The following is a 20771-nucleotide window of genomic DNA, read 5'->3' as shown; positions in this document are numbered from 1 at the left end:
CTATGTATTATGCCCGTTACGGAATGATATCACCTTGCTTCTTGCTTGACACAGACCAGCATCTTCTAGTAATTCAAGGAAAGGAAGGCTTTCTTTTTTTTTTTTTTTTTCTTAATTTTAATAAGTATACTCTGAATGGTTAAATACTAGTAAAAAATTTTAAAATGCTTCAGGGAAATTAAATTCACAAGGTATTAACATGAATTTTCTCCAGTGAAAATCCAGTGAGGTTCCATCACCATTACTAATGGCTCAGGATTTGAGCCATTATTAATGAAAATTAAATAATCTCCCAGCATGTCTATTTTGTTTAGATCCAGATTAAGCTAACAACAAGGAATTTTTGCAGATGACATTTCAGGATAAATTTACCAACACAATATTGCTCTGATACACTGTGCGTTATGAGGCTGCAGTTCAAGAATCATTCACAAGAAGCTCAGACATCTTTGCAGCACAGCTGAGACAAGCAACAGCAAGTGATAATTTTGGCACATGCTGGTCCGGCAGACCCTGTGTGACCTCAGCTGGGTAATCATCTTCTTATTTGCATAGGCAGTCACTGGGGACTAGGCAATTTTCTAAAAATACTGCCTTCCAGAGTCAAAGCCACACATTACCACTGTGCTCTTCCAAAGGGCTTAGTAGGAAAAAATAAGAACTTAGGATATGTAAGCCTGGTATTTACAGGACTGGTAAGAACTTGCTTGTGGAGGGAAGTTACACCTACAAGTGCCTTGAGACATCAGTATACACAGTGTTCCTACAAGACTTCCACTGAGCTGTGATTTAAATAGCCTGTAGCCGTGGACCTCTGCTCTATTCACTTGAAGGTCATATCACTGGACTCATTGATTTTAATAAATCTAAATGCCATCCTTAAGAAACCTGATGGATTTTCTGACAGAAAGGGATACTGCCCACTTTAAACTTCCTTTAGGCATCTGACTTAAGTGGGCCGAATTGCCTCCTTTGTTGGTAATACTAAGAATTTAGGCCCCTCACTTTGGTCCTTTGGATTATATCTAAATTAGATACTAAGAATAGCCTAAAGTAGATGGTGTGGGTTCTTTCCTCTTCACCTTAAAGAAATCTCATCCAGAAATATTTCTTAGCTTTAAACACATGGTGTCATTGCACTTAAAAATAGGGCTTCAGACAGTGGGATTGCCAGGTAGAAGCTAAAACTCCTGTGATTTCTCTACTTGCTACACACATCTAGAAGTTCAAGAGCACCTCAGATACGTTCGTATCCTCTATGTGGCTTTCTTCTGGAAATCAGGAATGTGACAAACACAATCACAAACAATCCCAGGATACTCAGGCCCACTGCTATGGGAGCTGCTCTGCTGTTTCTATCAGGAAAACATTCTTCTTCTGAAAAATAAAAAAGCAGAGAATGTGTTACAGCAGAACACCAGGACCTGTAGAACAAACACAAGCCAATTGTTCTCAAAACCTTGTTTTCTTTTTTTGTTGTTCCTTTCTTTTTCATGAGCTATACTTAATATATCCTTTGTGAATCTTATCTCATGGAAACAATACTTGCACCTTCCCAAATAGGTACATCCTTCAGTGGAGAATGACTCGGCTCTTTTATGTCTGCAGGAACAAGATCAAGATCAGTACGTAGACAGCAGGAGACTTTCTTGTTGATAGCAGATGTGGAACATCACACTACAAAGTGTAAGTCTAAAGAGCAGTACCCATCCCGCATGGACAAAAGCTGCTCTTATAACCATGCAGCAAGGACCTAGTTAAGTCAGTATTTTGTAAGAAAAATCAAATTCTAATTGTTCTCCGTGTTTAATTCAGAACATAGAATATATGCAGATATTTCTGGCTAACTCACAACATGAAGAGATTGGGAAGGCAAAAGCCTTGGACTTAGTCCAGGGGGTTGCCTTTAGCAGTTCCATTGTAATTTTGTTGTACTTATGATGATGTCAGAATAGTTTTTGACACAAATAATATCTTTAAGAACAAAGATATTCCAAACATACCTCTTAGCTACAAAGAGGGGAAATTCTGACATCCTTCAGCTAGGTCCTACCTAAAAGAATACCCAAGTCATCCTCTGATTAAATGGAAACTTAAAAATGAGCTTCCAGGCTGGGGTAAATGGAAACTTAAAAATTACTTTAAAATGAGCTTCCAGGTTGGGGTAAATTGGCATCTTTCCTATGGAGAGACTGTACCATCTGGGTCACTGAGAGAAATAGAATATTTACCCAAGTAAATATGGGAGGATCAGTCTCTAATTCCTAATACAACAAGTGTAGCCCTGGGAGTGAAGGCAGGGTCTGGGAATAATCATGAATGTGTTATCCCAGAACTGAATCAGACCTACATTTCTATGCAATCTGTAGGAACAGTCCTTCCTTGGGTTCCAGGGAAATGCTGACCTCTAGCATGATGCTTGGAGTGGCACCTCAGTAGCAAACTATCCTCCAAGTAGGATAGCTTGATCACCTAAACCCCATAGTATATCCCAGCTCAGCAGTGAATCCAGTTTATACCCGGGGTATGGCAGGAGACCCACCATCCACTGCCTCTTTAATTTCCTGTGACTATTTCAAGGCAGATCTCAACAGCACAGTAAGACAAAAGCCTCTGATGTTATTGTCTAATTCAGATGACTCTGGTGGCACAGGCTGTAGCTTAGCTTGGGCTTTTCCCCAGCAGCAGCAGGCTGTTAGCCCAGGAGGCATATGTGGAGTGCATGACATCATGTCACAGCTCCACAGCCTCCACATAGCTCTCCCCAAAATCTGATCACCTTCTCCTCTGATCCAGATGGTGATTTCATGTGATGTAATCCCACAAAGCCAAAGGCATCAGCATCCAACAAGCTGGGGCCTTTGAAGAGCTTGTCGGGTTGAGGTAACTGCAGTGAGCTGGAAAGTGTTCCCATCTGAGCGCTGCAAAAGCCATTTTGCTTTGGCAGAGCATTGGGCTATGAACTCTTAGGAATTGTTTCTGATATACTGAGGTGCAGTTCAGAAGGCACTTTACAGCTTTCCAGACTGAAACATGCCAAGCTATTGATGTAGCACTGCTACAGCCTGTACAAAAAGTAAGGAACTTGAAACTAATTATCATTAGTGTTTTCTTTCTCTTCCCCTTTTAAAATAAGCAAATCAAGAGCGACAGAAGTGAAACTACCGTTCTCAAGAAACCCAAGGGGAGGTGGCTGGTGATGAGTATAGAGTCATTCCTTTAGTGGGGATTTTGTCTTTTAAAATCTGCATACACAGCAGCAGTATGTAACAGTTTCATAACTATTTAATGGCCACTGGGGAATTATTCAGATTAAGAGCAAAACTAATTTAATTTTGTAAATTATACTGATTAGCAGAGATTAGCCTGACCTTGGAGAGAGAGACAGTGAGAGTCTTTCTAAGCTCTGTCTCTGCTAGAGGTAAGGCCATACCAAAAGCCATAACTGAACTCACTCATCATACAAATTCAGATGGGAATGTAGGGACTAGATGGGATCCAGCTGTTCCAGCTCAGATTTATCCCATGAAAAATAAAAAAGGTCTTCAACAGAATGAAAGCATAGATTGGGTTCTCAGTGCAACTCTTAAGAATTTAAAGAAAAATATGGAGAAAAAAAAAAGTCCACATCTTAAAAAAGCTCCAAATGTTGTCTCCCATTATATTCCTTTTAGAATAAGAAAGGCAGCCAAAATGGTGAACTAAGAAAAGAAGAATCAAAACTCAGTCAAAAGTTTTAAAGTAAAAAGAATAATACAGGGGTGATATTTTGTAAGCATGCAGAAAGTCAAATGCCAGAGGCATTGACTCTCCAGGGCTGGAGAGTTGATACACCTCTGTCCATATGAGTTCTTGTGTGGAAACACCCTGAGAGGAAGTCATGAAAACACATGACTTGAAAGAGACCACTGGATACATCTAGTCCATCTCTCTGCTTTTTGTAGGTTCTTTCCTGCATCTCTTAAGAGGTAAAGCGGTAGCCCATGAAGGTGTCCACACTGTGGGACATGTGAGTTCCTGGTGTACCTTGCAGTCCCGGCCCCCACACACTAGCCAGGTCCTAGCTGCAATACTGGAGAAGAAACAAGGATGACAACTTTACATTTCCCTGTGGAAGGAACTCCAAGGTGATGAGCCCTAATACATTCTCCTAGTGTGGGCAATCCAGGGACCAGGGGAGTCAGTACTGGTCTGTCTCTGTCTTTCCTAAGCTACTTGGTTGTCTCTTTGTGGCTGTACTCAAAAGACAAGTTGCAGAGATGAGCATCAGATTTAATTCTGAAACTAGGGAGCACACCAGTTGTGCTCCTCCTCAGGAGTGTATTTCATCATGTCTAGACACAGCATCATCCTGCAGTCACAAATATCCCCTAGTAGTTGGCAGTTTTGCTGCTGCAGCTGTGGGACATCATGAGTATCAAAAGCCTTTCAAAATAGCTCAGATCTGACTATATCAAGACCAGTGTCCTTGAACTGAACTGTACGTATTAGGGCTTTGGGCAGTGCAGTTGTGAACACACCTCTGCTTGCTCTGGGAGAAACAGGCAAGGAATAACATGCTGGCTGTGGAATTCAACGTTTTTAATGACAAGGTGAAACAGAAGATAAGAATTTAGGAGGGAGAGCTACTTTTCCATCTTCCATAGGTATTAGCACTCTGTTCGCAGGGACTCGAAAAAGAGTGGGAATCAGCAGCGGGCAGGTTACAGTGTTTGGGGGCCACTACAAAGCTGTCATTGTGCTTTGGGTGTAATAGGATCACCGTGTGTTTAATCTACCAGAAGGAGATACCTCAGGCTAACAGAGTGTTGACATGGAGATCTCAGAGGGTGGAAAAGATATCTTCTACTTACCTTTTCCAAACTGGTTACCGACAATATCAAACGCCTGCAGCTGCATATTAACAAAGAGTATCTGGAAGTTTTTCTCCAGGCCAAAGATTTGCTTGCTGGCACACTTAAAGGAATTCCCCAGCTTTGTTGCAAACAGCTTCTCACGTATGGCTGCATAGTAAATCATGCCTGGAGGCCATAAAGAGAGAGACAAATGAAAATCCACTCTAAATCTGTAGGCACTGATATCTTTCTGAGATAAAACAGAGGAGCCCTGGTGTTTTGGCAAGGCAGCAGTCACAGATGACTAAAGCATGAACATTTTCCACATAATGTATTGGTGACCTTCCTTCCCCATTTAAATGAATGCCCTAATTATCAATGAGCAACTCAACTGAGCTTGGGTCTGAAAACATGGCTGGATTTCAGATGCTTCTTCCAATCATATTTAAACAACCTGTGTCTGCAAGAGGGGGTTAGGATTCTAACAGGAGCAGGCAACTGTCTTAGGTCTCCAGCATGGTCATTTCCAGACAAAACAGTAATTCCATCTCTAGCATGGGGATTTGACACATCCAGTCTGTATTGCTTTATGTATTAAATATGGTTTTAAACATATTTCAGTAGCACAATACTCACTGAAAATATGGTTCACGTTCAAAGCATGAAAAGATTTTGCAGCCGGGACACGTCCTTTCTGCCTATCTTCCCTTAAAAGCAGATCTACCAGTTTAAGACAAAATCACCCACATCACCAACTGTGCCTCACTATCTCAACGACATCTGCACAACAGCATGCAGCATACCCCTGGTCCCCTTCAGGCAAAATCAGAACAGCAGTGTGTACTGATAGTTAATTAGAAATTCTTATCTTAGATACAGGCTTGCTCACTGCAAAAGTACTGCTGGGCATTGGTGGAATGGCAACATCTGGCAGAAAGGCAGTTACAAACAGCCAGGCACAGCATATCTCTTGCCAGCACAACTGGATTTTGAGGACTCAAAGTATATTTGAGGATTCAAAACCTTATGATTAAGCTGATTAGTTTCTGTTTGCTGCAATTTGCAGTTAGAATGCACAGGAAAACTGATCATTTAGACTGAGAGGATCGCTAGCAGACATGTCCTCTGTATCACTTGAATTGCTGTAGATCAGGTTAACCTCCATTTGAGTTAATAAAAATGCTCATCAGTGAGAAGAAAAACAGGCACTGAGCTTCCAATGAGGAGCATATTGCAAGTCAGTGCCATTAGGACATACCTGGTTGAGTTCCTGATTTGTTTTTTGTCATTCCGGGACACAAATGATGTTCCAAATACTTATGAGTAACAAACAGAGAAGTGACATAATATAGTCATTAACCTGTCATGGATTTGATACATTGGGGAGAATTTGTGCAAAATTAAGGTCAGAGAAAACCCAAAGTGATGGCTCAGAATTTTTCTCTTTGACCTAAGTGACATTCTCTTAGCTTTGCTTGAGAGGTAACATGGGGGCACCTCCTGATTGTTCAAATGGTCAGAAGCACAGAATATAAGAAAAAGAAGATCCAATTGCCTGAGAAGAGCACAGACAGGGCCTAGGATTTGAGGACAGTTTGATGAACCTCAGCCTGGGCCTAGTTCATCTTTCTGCCAGAGGAAAATGTCAGATGCATCTCCTGTCCATAATGGTGAATTTGAAATCTGGATCCCGCTCTGCATTGCTGTGATCCAAGCACTGTGCTCAGTTACTTTGCTTATTAGATTGGAAAGGTGCATGCAGCAGAGCTGGAGTCACAGCAGTGTTGTGTGTTTGCCAATAAAACATTTGAGGACTCTTTTGTACCTTCAATTTAGGTTTGAAGTATCTCTGTTCTGAAGGCAGGGAAAGATTTTGGGGACAAATTGAAAACTGAAAATTCTGGTGAACCTGCAGCCCGGTCCCTTCTCTTCCATTTGGCACCATCAGATTTAGGTGAGTGACATGTTGAAAACTTGGTAAAATACTTAATTTGCAAAATCCAGTGTTTTAAAAATATGAAAGCCTCTCCCACCCCCAGAACACTGGGATGTGAAATTAAGACTCAAAAATTACTGACCTTCAGAAGATAACTGTAGACTAGCCTCAATTTTACTGACATAGTACATTGGAGCTTGCTGTAAAAGAAGATACAGCTTTATTTGTAATGCATCCCTGTGTTAGTGGAAAAAAAACCCAACAGTTCACCACACCACAATGCTCACAAAGAATTCTCAAAAATTTAAAAAATAAATAAATGAGGCATCACCTTCAAAACCCAAGAACCAATTTGTTTGGGGGTATTGCTGCTTCTTTTCCAGATCACTCTCTCCAGCAGCTCAGGAGCTGGTGTCATGCAGCAGTCTCAGCTGCATCACCACTTCTGCTCAGTTCAGTGAAACTGGGCTGCACAGATGTCATTTTGCTCAGACTAGACACATATGTGATACTTGTGGTAACCAAAAGTAGGAGGGAGTTAGGGAAATATTATACATTGCACAAATGAATAGGCATGTGATGCGGCTGATTAACTTTTCTTCACCTGTTCTGCTTTCACCAGGAGTCCCTGCAGGGCTCTGCTGAGCAGCCCCGCACTGAATGAATCCACACTGACCTGCAGCCTGACTGCTGGCACCGTTAGAAGCACTCAGGACTTTGGGCACAGATGCCCTTTGCATGAGCACACTGCAGAAAGCAGCCGTGCTACTGTGTTTGTCGTTGTTTTGAACTGGAAAAGGTCAGCCACAAGCTGAGAACCGGGAGCTCATCTCATGCTAGTACCACCCATTTCCTATTTTGTCAGCCGAAAGTCACTGAGATTGAGGAAGCAGCACCTGGATGTGTCTATGTAGGGGAGAAATAACCATTCTTTCCACCCTGATGACACTGTGAGTGCTGGCTCATGGGGGTTTTTTTTGTATGTCTACAGACTGTTGACATGGAAAGCACCTGGTACAACAGCACAGAGCAAAATTTCCAGCTAAGGATCCTGCCTGTACACGCCCTAAAACCCTGATGCAACCTGGATGCTGTCCTCCCCTGGACTGTCACAGAGTAAGAGCCAGCCCCAGGGCCCTTTCTCTGCCATCAGCCTTGGAGTACAGAGTATCTATATAGCAGCCCTCCTATTCATTTTAACTCCAGCTATGAGCACATGGGGACTGGTCAATAAACAGCAGCAGACATGAATGTCTCCTGTCCATCCAGCAACAATGTTACCCGGTTTGAAAGCTGGTAGGGTGGATTGAGAACATTTCAGAAAGAAACACACCATAGGACAGGTTCTCAGCTTTATTCCCAGTTGAAGTCAAGTATTACCATTGTTTTGATGGCAGCTCTACGTTCTGTTTGGCCACAGTTCGTAACTTTGCTGGGGGAAAACATCTGCTCCTACTTCACGTCTGGTGGGTTGGTTACAAAACTTCCTTTTTTCAAGAAGCAGCTGGCAGCAGTGAGTGCAGCTGGTCACCTCCCACTACCCAGCACCAGCACTGCAGCCCCAGGCCTGATCCAGCTCCTCTTTCCCTGGTGAAAACCAGAAGTGCCGCCACTGGAGCACTCCTGGTTCAAACAGTTAGAGAGGCTGTGGAAGCCAAAGACAGCAGGATTGTTTCTTATTAACTTGACTTTCAAAGAAGTCTAAGCCGAGCCCTGCTGTGCTCTAGAGGCTTATCTTTAAGTGAAGGGCAGCCTGTCTAATGCTGAGCCAACAACCCCCTTTTCCAGGGCAAGGCAGGTCAAGTACCTCCTAAAGGTTTGCATCACTCTCCTTAGCACTGCTACTAGCTGAGGCTTTCATGGATACTTGAGTCACCAGGCTTTTTCTAAGGATCCTTGTGACACAGAAAACACTCCCCTTCTTGCAGGAAGAGTACATCTAAAGCAAACTCTCAGGGTCTGAACTGGTCCTTTGTTTTAAAACAGCTCCTCGATTTTTTAACTCACTTTTTCTGTGTGACTTTTAGAAATGTTTCTTCCATAAACTAAAATCAAGATGATCATTAATTAAAATCTTTGCTCCAGCATTAATGACTCTGGTGGTGTGTAATTTGCTGTCAGCTCTTGGACTTTCCGTGGAAATGTACTGAATTGCCAAGGACCTCACGGCCCCCAGTTGGATTTGTACTTTTCTTAATTGTCACTAATTTGAGCTTAGAACCAGGCTGCAACATTGACATTGTAGCATGATTCATTGCAGGACACAGGCAGGAGTGATGGCCAGATACAGCCCTGAACTGCCAGAGAGCTCCAGGACACGGCTTGAATGTGTGTTACACGCAGTCAGAGTTTGATGGGATCCAACCCATGCCATATTCCTCCCTGCCCATTAATGACCTCATACACAGTACTAACTTATGTCTTTAGCCCTTTTGGTGTCACCACCCGGCCCTTATTAGCTTTTGGATAAATGCTCCTGCTTGCTGCCTCCCCAGAGGTGTAAGTGGTGTGAATGCCTGTGGAAGCAGGAGGACGGCTGCACTCAGCAATTCGCTCCTGTGGCTCCACCACTGGCAGCACTTTTGGTATCTTATGTTAGAGCCTCACCCGTGTGTGAAGTGGTCCCAGCAGGGAACGTTGTATCAACAGACAAAATGTCAAAAAGAAATCTCATTTTCCCACTCTCAGGAAGGGCCACTCTCTCCCACAGGTTACTCTGTGTATTTATAAGTCTCTCTGTCTGGGTGCATTCCAAGGGCACTTACCTACAGTTTTGTTGTAGCTCAGTTATTTGGAATTATCCAACCAAAAATGAGGTGACATTAGGCCCTTCAGCCATGGGCAGGCCATGGTTCCTAAAACTGCACATGTTCTCTCTAGATGCAACAGTTACCTTTACAAAGGTGAAGTTGATAAACCCTCTGCTGAAAGTTATGTTCAGCTCAGACTGTGCTGTCCCACAGCTTCCAGACACCTCTGTTGCATTGGGGTTGACAGCCATGTACTCCATCTGCTCCTGTGGAGAGAAAAGACATTGCAGGGCTGCTGATAAAGACGTGGGGGGAAACTTTAGAAACACACAGAGATTTATGGATGGTTTTGGGTGGGGTTTTTTCCAGACAACTGCTGTGTGGCCAAACAAACCAGACAGTGGCAGCCTAATTGCTGTCTGCTGGGGTCATGCCTTACTTATAAACCAGCTCTAGCACTGGTCTGAGACAGAACCAAACTGTTCCAATGCATTCAGTTAACAGATAATAATCCTTTTCAGCTCATTTAGTGAACTGATGATTCAGAGTAGGAACAGATGGGCACCAGTGGTAATTTAAAAAGAGGGCAAACTGGGAACTTGTGCTTGAAGGCAGAGGAACTATCAAGACAGAGGCAGACAGTGGTTAGATTGGCTTCAACATGGTTTGCTTCTTGTATCACGCCAGCCTCCTCATTCAGCTCTGCCATCAGCCAACCCACACTGTAATCTGAAAGGAGAACTTATGTCAAATACTCCTTAGCTTTGTAATAAACACCCCACTGGGGTCTGGTGAGGTTGGGGATAATAGTTCCTGGCTTTTGTCAGGATGAGGGATAAAAACTACTTTCACCAACTCATCCCATCTTAGAAATATTCAGACCCTAGGCAAGAATATTGGTAGTTGTAATGGGGATGCCTCAAGGTGTATGAACTCCAGAGTCCAAGGATGTAACCCCCACATATTGTGTTAAATAAAGTTACAAAACGTTAATTCTGAGGCACATCATCACCACTTCAAGTTTTATGACACCAGTGGGTCACTGCTAGGAGAGAGTACTGGCTCCCCAGGACCCCTGCCCTGATCCAGCCTGGCAGTTCCAGTTATCCTAAACCATCCCTGTGCCAGCATGATGACAACCCACCTCTGAATCCAAGTCTGTGAATCACCAATTTCTCATTTTCACTGCAATTCACAATGTCAACCCCTTTGCTGAAGTCAGTTTGGATTTTAACTAGTCTCCCATTCCAGGCCACCCAAACACCACTGAAGCCTGACCTACCCTCCAAGTCTTGCTACCACAGATACAGTGCTGAAATAAGAAAGCACCCATACATCTCACTGACATCACCATAGAAGCTAAAATACAGCAGCTAAGGTGCTGTGGCACTGAAAAGACCTTAGACTGGTAGCAAGCCACTTATTTTTGTCGAACAACCCAACTTCCAACAATTGCTTTGAAAGAAGAAAAAGTCCCATCACAAAAGCCAGCCTTGTAGTGCTTCCACCTCACCGTGTGCGTGTTCCGCGCCATGAGTTGCAAGCCCATGACTGCTCTGATGCAGGTCTTGTTCCCACTGGAAACATTGTATGTGCCCATGGGGATGGAAGAAGGCTGTGGAGTCAGAGTGGGTCTCGCTGACGTTGTAGTAGTTGAGGTGGTTGTTTGAGTCCCTGGATGAACGGTTGTTGTGTTGGTCATGGCTGTGGCTGTTGGATGTTTAGGTGGTGTTGTCTGATTTCCCAACATTGTGGTGGGCTTCACAGTTTGCGTGGTGGTGGCTGCAGCACTTAGGGCAGCAGCTGTCATTTGTGTGTTTGACGTTGTATGTTTTATGGTTGTGTTTGTGGCTGCTGCTGTCATTTCTGAGCTTACATGGGTCATGTCTTGCTTGGTTGAGGACACAGGATCTAGGGTTGTGTTGTTCACTGCAGGTGTAACCATTTCTATTGTCTGGGTTGTAACCTGAGCAGCTGCAGTTGCATTGACTCCTGCTGTTGTGGACACCAGCATGGAAGATGTCTGGCCAGCCACTTGTGTGGTGGTTGCTCCTCCCTGTGCTGCTGTATGATTCTGGTCTGTTGTCTGGTTTGTAGGCATTATGCCTGTGCTGTTGAAATAAACTGTGGTACCTTGATGGGGTGAAGAATGATAAAGGGAAAGTGGCTGAGCAGAAGTAGCTGTTTGGTGGAAGGATGTGGTTTCAGGAGACAGTTCGACCCCCAGGGCCACTTCAGCAAAGCAGGAGGAAAATGCTGCAAAGAAACAAACAAGTCAGTAGTCTAGAAACCTTTATGTTTAACAGTTCTGTTGATACCCACAACATAACTGCACTGATTTTGTTGTCAAATGGGTGATATGACTATTCTTCATTTGGCTCCAGTCACCATAGGAGAGTGAAGGAAGCTGCAATAGGACCATCTATGACTTTTCCCCACTCCCCCAGTCTTCACCTCTGAATACACATGGTGCAGTGGAAGCACGTTGGCTCCCAGCTCCCCACACACTGCTTTTACTTCTGATGAAGCCAGAGGATGACAGAGGTGTGAGCAGACCTTGCACAGTCCCCAGGCAATACAAGAATTCCCTTGCAGGCAGTAGTGCAGCAAAGATTTGCTGGAAGAAAACTAGGAAGATCCAAGGAAGATGCAGTGGATGCCTGGGTGTAACAGTGATGGGGTGGTTGGTTACTTACCAACAAAGCACGGGGAAAGGGAACAGTTTTTCCACATGAAGGAAGTGAGACAGTATAATAGTCTTACAGTGATTCAGAAGTCTGGGAAACCAGTCTGGGAGATGGGGAAATTCCAGATATTTATTTATGGTGAAGGTGTAGCCACATCAGCTTGAACCCTCAAGTCCTTCCTCCTGGAGGTACCCGAGGGAATGCTCCAGACAAGCCCTCTTAGGGATACTCTTTCAGCAGTGAGAAACAAATTGCTGGGTACAGCATCCAGGGCTTTTTGAAACACATCTAAAAATACCCAAGCACCAAAGTTACACTTCTATCCTGTAACACTTACAGAAACATGTCCCCTGCAGAACCAAAACCATCTGGCTCCTAAACGTAAATAATGAAATGAAGAAAAAGTGGGAAAAGTACAGCTCTTCTGCTTGAGTCTCTGATTGGAAGTATGCAACAAGACTCTGTAAAGGTGAGGTCAAGATAAACCAAATCAAATCACTGACATACAGGTGTTCCATGATGTGCAGGAAGCTTCAGGCATTCTACTGCCTACATTAGCTGGAGGAGTAGATGATCTTTTGAGGTCCCTTCCAACGCCTAATGTTCTGTGATTCTGTGAATTCTTCGGTTTGGAGACAGAAGTAACCCAAAAAGAGCTCATATTCCTAGCAGGGCAGCTCCACAGAGGATGCCACAGCATGTCATCTGAGAAGTTTATTGTAAGCTGGTTCAGAAAAATTAAGTTTATCATGAAATATTGTCAGAGGTTTGTGGCAGGCAGGTCACTGAGACTTGGATTTTAGGATCAATTAAGGCCAGAGGTGCATTGAGAGTGGAAGTGGATGAAATCTCACAAGCTTTTCTTCCTTTCATTTTTTTATTTTCACTCAGCATGAGCAGAGATCTATAACAATAACTGACCCCATAAAATGTCATCATTTTAGGATAAATTATATATACTAAATAAGAATAATAAAACCTACCAGGTCTTGAATCAAATTCAAGATCAAAACCACAGAGATGAGAACAGATGCACAGATCTGAACCCATACCACCATTTTCTCTTAAAATTGGCTGTGTGGTAGAAGAGCAGAAGTGGAGAGGCACATACCAGGATGCCTAAAACTGCCAGGGTTTCACCTTGGTGCTGTGCAGAAGATGGCAACAGCTACACTGGCAGTCATGGAGCAGAGAAGTGCAACTTGATACAGTTGAAAAGCCTCAGCCATGACAGGACAGATCCCTCTGTGAATTTTATCAGAAGGATGGTAAAAATGCCATAATCAGTATGGTACCATTTTTCACTCTTTTTTTCCCCACATAAGACTGCAAAACATCCCATATTTAAATTTACACAAGCCTTAAATAGCCAGTACTTCTTAGGCTGTAGTTAACAGGTTGGTCTCAATTATTGACCAGGTAACACTTACCTTGCAGACATGGGAGTAACATTATTTCACTGACATCTGGATGCCACCTGTAGCTTTTGAATTAAACTGTTTTCCCCAGAAGGTCATTTCAGCCTGACTATTTTTCATTAGAGAAACATTCAGACTGACAGGGGCACTGAGGGGTAAAGTCCAAAATATCTTTGGGGTGGCCCACAGCTTATGGTCACCAGGTGACCTGTCCAGTCTCCCAAGGATTTTGGAGCCTCTGTCAGGGCATGGCCACGCTGCTGAACCTGTTAGTTTGGGTTGTCTTCTCAAAAGGCCTTTGGCCACCTGAGCTCCCAGGGATGGCTAAGGGTTGCTCTCTGGTCACACCTGATGGCCTCAGCTCTTCTTGAGTGGCTGTTGGAAGTAAGTCAGTATCCGTGCTGTGCCAAGGGGCAGGTGGGCCATCATTTTGCTCGAGGGATGCATGCTCCCTGCAGTGTATCTTCCTGGAGCGGGCAACTGCAATCCCCTGGTCTCACCTCAGCTTCAAAGTGGTGTGTTACAGATGCCAAGGGCTGTGTTTCTGCCCCAAGCCTCCACGCACACAGCACCCTGGAACAGAGAGCTCCCCTCTCTGCAGGGATCAGGGCAGCTCTCAGAAAGTCACTGTCCCCAGTCTGGGCCTGGAGACCTCAATTTCATCCTCTGGTGACCGGGGCCGTTCAGTCAATGCCAGCAAAGGCATGTCACTGCTCTGCTGCTGGGATCACAGTGGGAAGTGGAGCGCTCAGTGCCATGTTCTGGCTGTGACATTTCACAGCCTGAGATGAGAAGTCACATCCCATAATCGGGTGGGTGAAAAAAATCCTTGCTGGGGATTTTTTCCCCCCTCTTGTCTAACCACACGCTCACTCTACGCCGCAGCCCAGCAGGTGTGTTCTGCTTTATGCTGCCCAGAAGACAAGCTCACACTTAGCTGATTGATTTTTATGTGGACACAAAAACCTGTCCCAGCTCTTATAATCACTAAAAAGCACTCATCCTGGCTCTGGCTGCTTTGGTTTGAATCCTTGAGAAACTGGAAAAGTACCAAGATCTTCCGAGAGGTTTCGGTACTGTTGTAGTTTCCCTCCCAAAACTGGAGCAGTTTCTTGAACTTCCAACCCATAAGTTTATATCCCTTAAACTTTCATTATGCTTTATTCCCTGTCTGCACTGATAGACTCAACTTTGTGCTGTTAATAAAACATCACAACAAATCGCTAAAGGAATGATTGAAAATGGGTAAGAAGCTGAGGGAACAAATTCTTCCCCATCAAAAAGACCCTTGCTGACCAAGCCCCCCGCCTCACTTTTGCTTTCCTGATCTCATGCTGCATCCCACAGCACAGAAGAGTGATTCGAGCAAGACTGCTTTAGATTTTCTTCTGCTTGTCTCACTCAAGGCCCCCAGTCAGTTCTGCTGGGCTGGGAATTATTTTTAATTAAGAAAAGTAAGCCTGAGAAAGCTGCTTCTGATACTAGTTTGAGCTGAGTCCGTCACGCAGTCAGAGATTATGAGAGGGAAAATACACGGAAAAACATCAGGCCAAGACCACACCAGCTGTAATTAAATGTACTTATAGTTACTTCTTAGCAGTGGGACCTGACTAAAAGCACCCTTAGTGCTAGCAACAAAACTTTTTATGTTTTTCAGTCTGTTAGGCACTGTCTGGACTGCAAGGTAACACAACTAACATTGAGTATCTCATTTTTCTGACAGAGATGATGGAGGATGTTACTCACCCCAGGCAGAGGCTAGCAAGATGAACTCCCGTGCTCTCCTCCCCATGGCCAGCAGTGCTGCAGGGTTGAGAGATGTGGCTTCTCACCGTGGAGCTGGTGGAAAAGAAATCAAGGTTTCCTGGGGACTGAAAAGTTTCACTTGAAAGTTTCACTGAGTGCTCAGTCACGTGGCTGGAAAGGAGGTGGGGAGACTGATACTTCTCCTCTGTGAGCTACTGCAGAAGGAAACAAACGATGGTTAGGAAAGAAAGTGAAAAAAGAAGGGGCTGCTGGGCTAACTGGGGAGAGGACAGGCTCTCACTCTGCAGCTGAGGCCCGGGGCTCTGCAAGGCCACAGAAAGCTTCATGCATCTCTCTGCAGTTTTAATAACCTGCAGCTGTACCCCATGGAGGGTTACAACCTGCATAGCAGAACTTTCCCTGCACTCTTTTAAAAAGCACTTTCTTTAGAGCCAAACTCTTTCTTTTGTGTTAAGGCACAGGGTGATCCTGAGTCACCACCTGCTGAAAGGGCAACAGGGCTGAGCAAAATCCCAAACATACTCTGGTCCCTGTCTGCTGGCTGGTTCAGCCCTGCTGCAAGGACTGAGCTCCTGGGAGGTGGATCGGCTGGGGTGACTCACCATGAGCAGTGTCCTGAGCAAAAGGCAACCACTCACCTCTGTCCCCTGAAGTGCTGCCCGCAGACCACGCCAAGCTGGGACAAGGATGTGCTCAGGCAGGACACGGCATGTGCAGCTGCACGCCAGAGATCTGCAACAGGAGAGCGTTATGCCTGCTCATGTGTGCAGAGGGATTTCCAGCCCTGGGACTTTGCCATGGGGCTGGAGTGGTGTGGGGGGAACAAAGCAAGGCACAAGCCCCCACCTGAGCTCTTGTGTGATCCTGGTTCTTCATTTTGTCTTATCACTATTGCACTGCAGTAACACGATAAGGACAGACTTGGGAACTCACATGGGTTGAGTTTGGCTCCAGAAATCTGGATACCAACTGAAATTACTTCTGATTTACTCTTCTTGCTGTATTTGTGTTGTGTTCCTACGTTCTCATTTTCACTGCCTTGCCCTCCCACATGATCCATAACATGCATTTGGATCAATTAGCACTCCCTAATGAACCACTGGTAGCTATCATAAAGGTAGCCCACACCTCCTTTGCCTTATGGCTGCAGCATTAGCACACACAACTCTAAACTGGCTGTGTGAACCTTTGCACTCTGCTACCAGTCCCAGGGATTCAGGAGCACAGGTAAGGGAGATGGGTAAAGGGAAAAAAACCCACTTTGTGCCTTGTGTGATACATATGTTGGACAAAGAAAGTTCTATTGGACAGACGTGGATTTTTATCAGCTGTGCTGATGTGCCCACACTGATACTGATTATTTTATAGAAAGAAAGTTCATTTCCCTTGTTAGTTCATACAGAGACATCAACCACGATGCTTTGTACTAGTTAGAATTTTTATAAATTTCAAACAAAGTGTGGTTCTACACAGGTCAGAGTGGCCTAATTACAGAAAGTTCATTTGCACACCTTTTTTTTTTCTTGTAATAAATTCATACATTCTGTCTTGACTGGGAAAAAAGAACAGGTAATTTCTGTGCTCTTTCCCTGTCTGATTATCTCTCATCAGTCACGATATACAAATACATCATTATCAACACCATGGAAAATATGTAAGAAAAACAAACTGTACCAATTCTCAGCTGGGGAGAGGAAATCTTAGCAGCCACTTCAGCTCCAGCTGCAAGAGGAAATATGCAATTTGGCTCTTTTTTTTCTTATTATTCTTAAATATTTCTAATCATATATATATATATTTGAAGTCAGGCTTTAAGTATTTTTGGAAAGGAAACCTTTCTCATCCCAATCCTGTTTGAAATCTCAGAATCTAAGAAATCATGAATAATAAAATGGCTTTTCATCACACACACAACCAGGATGACACACACAACCAGAATATGACACACGCGCGGCTTTGTTGTCCCCAGCAAGAAGAGCCAGTGGCCAGCTGGCTGCAGCCATTCACGGTCAAGACAATGTGACCATCAGTCTGATGCTCCACTCAGAGGGGTTAGACATGAGAGGAGGAGGAGATGAGGCCTCATCGCATCTTGGCCTGGTTTGTTTCACACAGCACGCAACTGCCTGTCCGTCCGTCCGTCCTCCCTGCCAGGCAGGAAGGGGCCTGTAGCCCAACGACGCCTGTCTGAGCAGAGGGCAGCAAGGAGGATGTGAAGTTCTGCAAGTTTCACAGAAGGCAGTGGCAGAGCTGGGGGAAGAGATCCAAGTTAAAGCCTCAGCCCTGAGCACAGGTCTCGCTAGTCCGGACTGGCCGGAGGGACTCGCGGGCCAAGGAGCAAGAGCGCAGTGCTCAACCACGAGCCTGCTGCAGCACAGGTTTACCTTGCACCTTGGCTCTCCTGCAGCTGAAATGCAGTGGCAGCTGTTGCTTTGTACTGACATTGTGGTCACTAGATCATCTCCAAACAACACTGAAATGAAATCCCTATTTGGAAACGATGATTTTTGGGTCCATCTGCCTGAAAATGACGGTGTCAAAGACTGACACACAGAATAAGTATAACTTAACATACACATTAGTCGTGCTGGACGTTACCAAGTCATACTGTAGACAGTACATGGAGAGTCATTCCCTTAATTATCACTTTGCTTGATAGAAATACACTAATTAAAAGACTATCCTGTCTACTGTTAAAAAAAGATCATCAAACCCCATTTTGTCTTGTCAGCAAAGCCAGACGTGTCATCAGCCTGATCTGCCACTGAACCTGATCTTCACAACAGCAAACCCAGCAGCATGGCACTGGCTCACTCCATGGCCCTGGTTACTCCCCAGACCAGCTTTAGTGAGTTACTTGCCACACATCCATGGTGCAGGAGTGATTCAAACTTTGGTCAAACAGGATAAACTATGAGATTTTTGCAAAATAATAAATAAATAAATATTCTTTTCAAAAACAAAGTAGGGAGGAGAATTGTTACAATCCAGCCTGTAGCTTTGCAGCTTATCACGATGGCAAGCTGGGAGAGAGGAGATTACTTCTGCAGCAATCCCCTTCCCTGCTCCAGCTCTGGACTGCCCCACAGGATGCCACCACTGACACTCAGGGAGAGCAGAGGGACAAATGGGGTTGAACGCTTTGCTTTCCCCTGGAGGAGTCCCCAGTTTTTGCAGAGATGCTAAAATTTAGCAATAGAATATTTAGCAATAGAATTCAAGACATGGGAAATCAGGAAGATATCGAGGCACCAGGGGATATAGGACTAGCACACTGACACCCTGCACACAGCAGAGGTAGGAAATGGACTGACAATACCTGATTTTCCATCTTCACTTCAGACAGAGACTACCCCGCTGCCACCTCCCCTCCATCTCTGCCGTTTCTCTCCTCCAGAGAAAATCCAAAGTGCAGGTTTGCATCTTTCCATCATCAGCAGTATCACAAATCCTAGTTTTGGCAGTTCAGTATACCCAGGGTAACCCTTCCCCATCTCTCTCTCACACACACAAGCTTACTTTATTAATTAATGTGCAATCAAAGCTCCCTACCTCTTTCCTCATCTATGCTCAGGGCAGAGGTAGACAGCAGCAGTTATCAGGCCGTGCAAAAATAATTGACAGTAATGCAGGAACCAAAATTGTTTCAGGGAGAGGATAAAATAATTGCACTGCAAGTAATCATCACTGCATATTCCCTTGGGGGACTGGAAGGGATCAATTCTTCCCTTAAGGTGTTCACAACTACAGTAGACTAACGGGATCTGTGTTCCTGAGAGCCTACATGTCATTTTTAAGGTAAACGACCAGCACTGACAGACAAGTACTTATCTCTGTAGGACAAAATTAGCTTCCAAAAATGTACAAAACTCTCATGTCCTTTAGTCATGATGGGAAAACACCAGAAATCACAGATTTTAGATATTGAGGGTTTAAAAAAGACCACATGGGAATTAACCACCACAACGCAACTCATAATTAACCAACGTTTGCCTTCATAAGCAAACAAAATCTGATTAAGCCTTTACCTACTCCAAGGATATCTCTTGAATGGGACTACCTACCTGCTTCACAGCTATCCTGATACACACTAACATACCTGCAATGCCAGCTGCCACTGGGACACAAAGGAAAACCTCCAGGTCCCTGCAAAGATGATAGTGGAAATGATACAGACTCCTATGATTCTGCTCCTACGAGAGGCTCGATTACTGACGAGGGGGGTTTGGTTTTGCTTCATCTCTGTTTTCAGTGCTTTCATCCCCTTTGTTATTTACACAGAGCACCACTAGTCTTGGGGTTAAACAAAAAATTCCCTAATAGTGAAAGCAAATCACTCAGTCTTGCGCTTCTAAGGTCATTTTTACCAGGGGGATCTTTGCCTGTTTGCAGCCCTCAGTCAATACTTATCTTTAGTAAAGTATTAGCAGCTTTTATGGGACCTAAGACCCAATTACCATCAAAATGCCTTCAAGCCTTAACAGCTGCTCTGAATGAGCTAATGGCTTATATAGGAATAACAACATCTGTAATCATGTTTTACTATACACTACATCCTTATGGGGCAGAGATTTGGTACAGTCCTTTAATCAAATGTCCTGGGAAAGAAGTATTTAACGACACCACTTTATCCACTCATCGCAGCACCTAATGCTCACTGCCTATTTGCAACGCTTAAGTATATTCCAGATGGGGGATGAAATGAATCTACTCCATAGCCCAGCACACAAGGAAAGCATGCAGTCTACTCAAACATATGACACTAAATGGCATTCAATTGAATTCTCGGCACCGAATGCAGAGGATTGTGATCCAGCAACCACAGACTGCAGAGGGGTCAGAGGAATGACTTCTGTTGTAAAAAGAGCTCAAAATGTTCTTTGTCACAGTAGCTGTCACATGTCTTTGCTTCCTTCTAAGCCCTGCAACTCCACCTCATAGCCAGGAGTCGCCACCTGCATCATTCCAGCATGATGCTGTATGCAGCAGGTCGTTCACTGTGCCATTGCAGAAGCAGTCACATCACTGCTGTGCAAAGCCTCCCTGATGGCCCAAGTCAGAAGTTGCCTTTCCACAGCCACCCTAAAATGGGATGGTTTTGGTGTTGACTGTCAGCAAAAAGGGCACATTTGTGATGTTTCAGCTGGAATTAAGGAGGGGGAAGGCACAACCAGAGGCAAGCAAATGGAATAAACCTCCAGGTGACCCCATGGTAGAGCCAGAACTCCTAACCACGCATGTGTCCCACTGCAGTAACTTGATGTTTGAGCAAAGTTGCCAAAAGGTGCGTGCATAGTAACTCTCCAGCTCTGCTGTTGACCTAATTTAGGCCACATCTTCTGCAACAGTTTGATAATCAATGCAAGAAGCATTTTTCT

At 44.3% G+C, this 20771-nt stretch overlaps 1 protein-coding gene across 1 annotated transcript; it reads right to left on the bottom strand.

Annotated features, from left to right (window-relative positions):
• Positions 1-1237: 1237 nt before the first annotated feature.
• Positions 1238-15418, bottom strand: LAMP3 (lysosomal associated membrane protein 3; the record flags this gene model as incomplete). Its single annotated transcript, XM_084267293.1, has 6 exons — positions 1238-1377; positions 4854-5021; positions 6914-6971; positions 9665-9787; positions 11035-11777; positions 15373-15418. 6 exons carry the CDS (start codon positions 15416-15418, stop codon positions 1238-1240), a joined length of 1278 nt encoding a protein of 425 aa, XP_084123419.1.
• Between the last annotated feature and the right edge of the window lie 5353 nt (positions 15419-20771).

The sequence above is a fragment of the Gallinula chloropus genome (genome assembly GCF_964237585.1).
Source record: "Gallinula chloropus genome assembly, chromosome: 8".
NCBI lineage: Eukaryota > Metazoa > Chordata > Aves > Gruiformes > Rallidae > Gallinula > Gallinula chloropus.
This window is presented reverse-complemented; position numbering and strand designations above follow the sequence as displayed.